The sequence below is a fragment of the Apteryx rowi genome, unplaced genomic scaffold (assembly GCF_003343035.1).
Source record: "Apteryx rowi isolate R43461 unplaced genomic scaffold, aptRow1 scaffold_1968, whole genome shotgun sequence".
Lineage (NCBI taxonomy): Eukaryota > Metazoa > Chordata > Aves > Apterygiformes > Apterygidae > Apteryx > Apteryx rowi.
The window spans coordinates 1658-4412 of NW_020448272.1; the positions used below are offsets into that span (position 1 = coordinate 1658).

Genomic DNA, 2755 nt, shown 5'->3' on the forward strand with positions numbered 1-2755 from the left:
GGGGCTCCCCGCACCGAGATTCGGTGGTTTCGGGGCTCCCCGCGCTGAGATTCGGCAGTTTCAGGGCTCCCCGCACTGAGATTCAGCGGTTTCGGGGCTCCCTGCACTGAGATTTGGTGGTTTCAGGGTTCCTCACACTGAGACTCGGTGGTTTCAGGGCTCCCCGTGCCAAGATTTGGTGGTTTCAGGGTTCCCCGTGTCAAAATTTGACAGTTTCGTGGCTCCCCATGCCAAGATTCAGTGGTTTGGGGCTCCCTGCACCAAGATCTGGCCGTTTCAGGGTTCCCTATGTCAAAATTTGGTGGTTTCAAGGCTCCCCATCTCAAAATTTGGTGGTTTCAGGGCTCCCCGCACTGAGATTTGTCCGTTTTATGGGTCCCCGTGTCAAAATTTGGCGGTTTCGAGGCTCCCCACGCTGAGACTCGGTGGTTTCGAGGCTCCCCGTGCCGAGATTCGGTGGTTTCGAGGCTCCCCACCCATTTTCAGGGCCCCCAAACGACCGTTTCGGTGGGGTTTTCACCCAATCCGGGCTGGGGGCGGGTTGGGGGCGGGCGTCAAGGTTTTGGGGACCCCCCCACCCTGATTTCGGGGTCCCCCCGCCGCCGCAGACGACCTCGTCTACATGGAGACCACGAACGACCTTAACGAGTACGTCCTTAACGAGTCGGGGCGCATCTTCTACGGCACCGAGGCGCAGATCGCCGAGCGCTCCTGGAACTACGGGCAGGTACCTCCACACCGGGAGACCCCAAAACGCCTCTTTTTCACCCCAAAAAAATCAGGGTGGGACCCCAAAACCCCAGGGTGGGACCCCAAAATCTGGTGGGAGCCCAGAATCCTGGCGGGACCCAAAAATCATGGGTGAGACCCCCAAAAATCCTTGAGGGACCTCAAATATCTGGGATTAGACCCCAAATCTGGTGGTCTCCAAAAATCCAGAAGGGCCCCAAAAATCCAAGGGGGCCCCAAAAGACCTGGAGGGACCCCAAAATCCTCAGTTAGACCCCCAAAATCCAGGAGGGGCTCCAAAAATCCTGGGTTGGACCCCAAAAATCCTGGGTTGGACCCCAAAATCTAAGAGGGGGATGCCAAAAATAGAAGGTGGGACCTCAAAAATCCTGGGACGGCCCCCAAAAATCTGGAGTTTAGACCCAAAATCCGGGAAGATTCCCGCAAATCTTGGGGGCCCCCCCCAAAACTGGGCCCCCAAATAATAAGGGAAACCCCAAAACCCTTGGTGGGGCCCCAAAACCAGGTGCGGCTCCAAAAATCATTGTTTGGACCCCAAAATCCTTGGTGGGGGGGGGTCAAAAATGGGTGGGGGGGTCTCCAAAGTCCGGGGGGGTCCCCAAAAAGGGTGGTAGACCCCAAAACTGGTCTCCAAAACGAGTGGGAGCTCCCCAAAAGGGTGGTGGCTCCCCATAATGACCACGAGGAACTCCAGAAGAACGTGTGGCTTCGAGGGGGGGTTCTCCAGGGAGGCGGGAGGTTTTTGGGGTGGATCGGGGAGGTTTTGGGGCGCCCCCCCAAATTTTGGGGCGCCCCCAGTTCGACGCCGGCGTGCTCGAGGCCTGTCTCCACATCCTGGACCGTCGAGGGATGCCCCACGCCGCCCGGGGCGACCCCATCATGGTGTCTCGCGTCGTCTCTGCCATGGTGGGTCTCAGAGGGGGGTTTGCGAGGAGCCTGGGGGGGTTTTGGGGTGAATTATGGGCATTTGGGGTGAGATACGGAAGATCTCGTGGTGCGTTATGGAGGTTTTGGGGGGGGGTGGGAGGAATTTTGGGGTGAGATAGGGAGGTTTGGGGGGTTCCCATCCGATTTTGGTGTGGTTCCCGTTGGGTTTTGGGTGGTTCCCGTTGGGTTTTGGTGGCTCCTGTTGGGTTTTGGAGAGGATTCACTGGGTTTTGGGTGGTTCCCGTTGGGTTTTGGTGGGTTCCCGTTGGGTTTTGGTGGCTCCTGTTGGGTTTTGGTGGGTTCCCGTTGGGTTTTGGGTGGTTCCCGTTGGATTTTGGTGGCTCCTGTTGGGTTTTGGGGAGGTTTCATTGGCTTTTGGGAGTTCCCGTTGGGTTTTGGGGAGGTTTCACTGGATTTTGGTGGGTTCCCGTTGGGTTTTGGTGGGTTCCTGTAGGGTTTTGGTGGGTTCCTGTGGATCTCGTTGGGTTTTGGGGAGGTTTCATTGGATTTTGGGGGTTCCTGTTGGGGTTTTGGGTGGTTCCCGTTGGGTTTTGAGCAGTTCCATTGGGTTTTGGTGGGTTCCCTTGGTTTTTTGGGGTGTTTCCCGTTGGGTTCGGGGTGGTTCTATTGGGTTTTGGTGGGTTCCCGTTGAGTTTTTGGGTGCTCCCATTGGGTTCCTGTTGGATTTTTGGGGATTCCCGTTGGGTTTTGGTGGGTTCCCGTTGGGTTTGGTGGGTTCCTGTTGAGTTTTTGGGTGCTTCCATTGGGTTTTGTTGGATTTTGGGGGGTTCCTGTTGTGTTTTGGGTGCTCCCATTGGGTTTTGGTGGGTTCCCGTTGGGTTTTTGGGTGCTCCCATTGGGTTCCCGTTGGGTTTTGGGTGGTTCCCGTTGAGTTTTGGGTGGCTTCCCGTTGGGTTTTGGTGGCTTCCCGTTGGCTTCCCGTTGGGTTTTGGTGGCTTCCCGTTGGGTTTTGGTGGCTTCCCGTTGGGTTCCCGTTGGGTTTGGTGGCTTCCCATCAGATTTCGATGGCTCCCCGAGCTTTTGAGCTGCTCCCTTGGCTTTCGGGGTGTTTCGCCAC

General features: G+C 56.9%; 1 protein-coding gene across 1 annotated transcript in view; it reads left to right on the forward strand.

The window, feature by feature from the left end:
* LOC112964617 (protein-glutamine gamma-glutamyltransferase K-like) overlaps positions 1 to 2755 on the forward strand; it is a gene marked incomplete at its 3' end in the record, with an annotated part of 10955 nt that overhangs the window by 1620 nt on the left and 6580 nt on the right. Inside the window, exons 2-4 of the mRNA XM_026062925.1 lie at positions 609 to 727; positions 1549 to 1656; positions 2132 to 2138. Of these exons, the coding sequence (XP_025918710.1) occupies positions 609 to 727; positions 1549 to 1656; positions 2132 to 2138 (234 nt within the window). The remainder of the gene's footprint in view (positions 1 to 608; positions 728 to 1548; positions 1657 to 2131; positions 2139 to 2755) is intronic.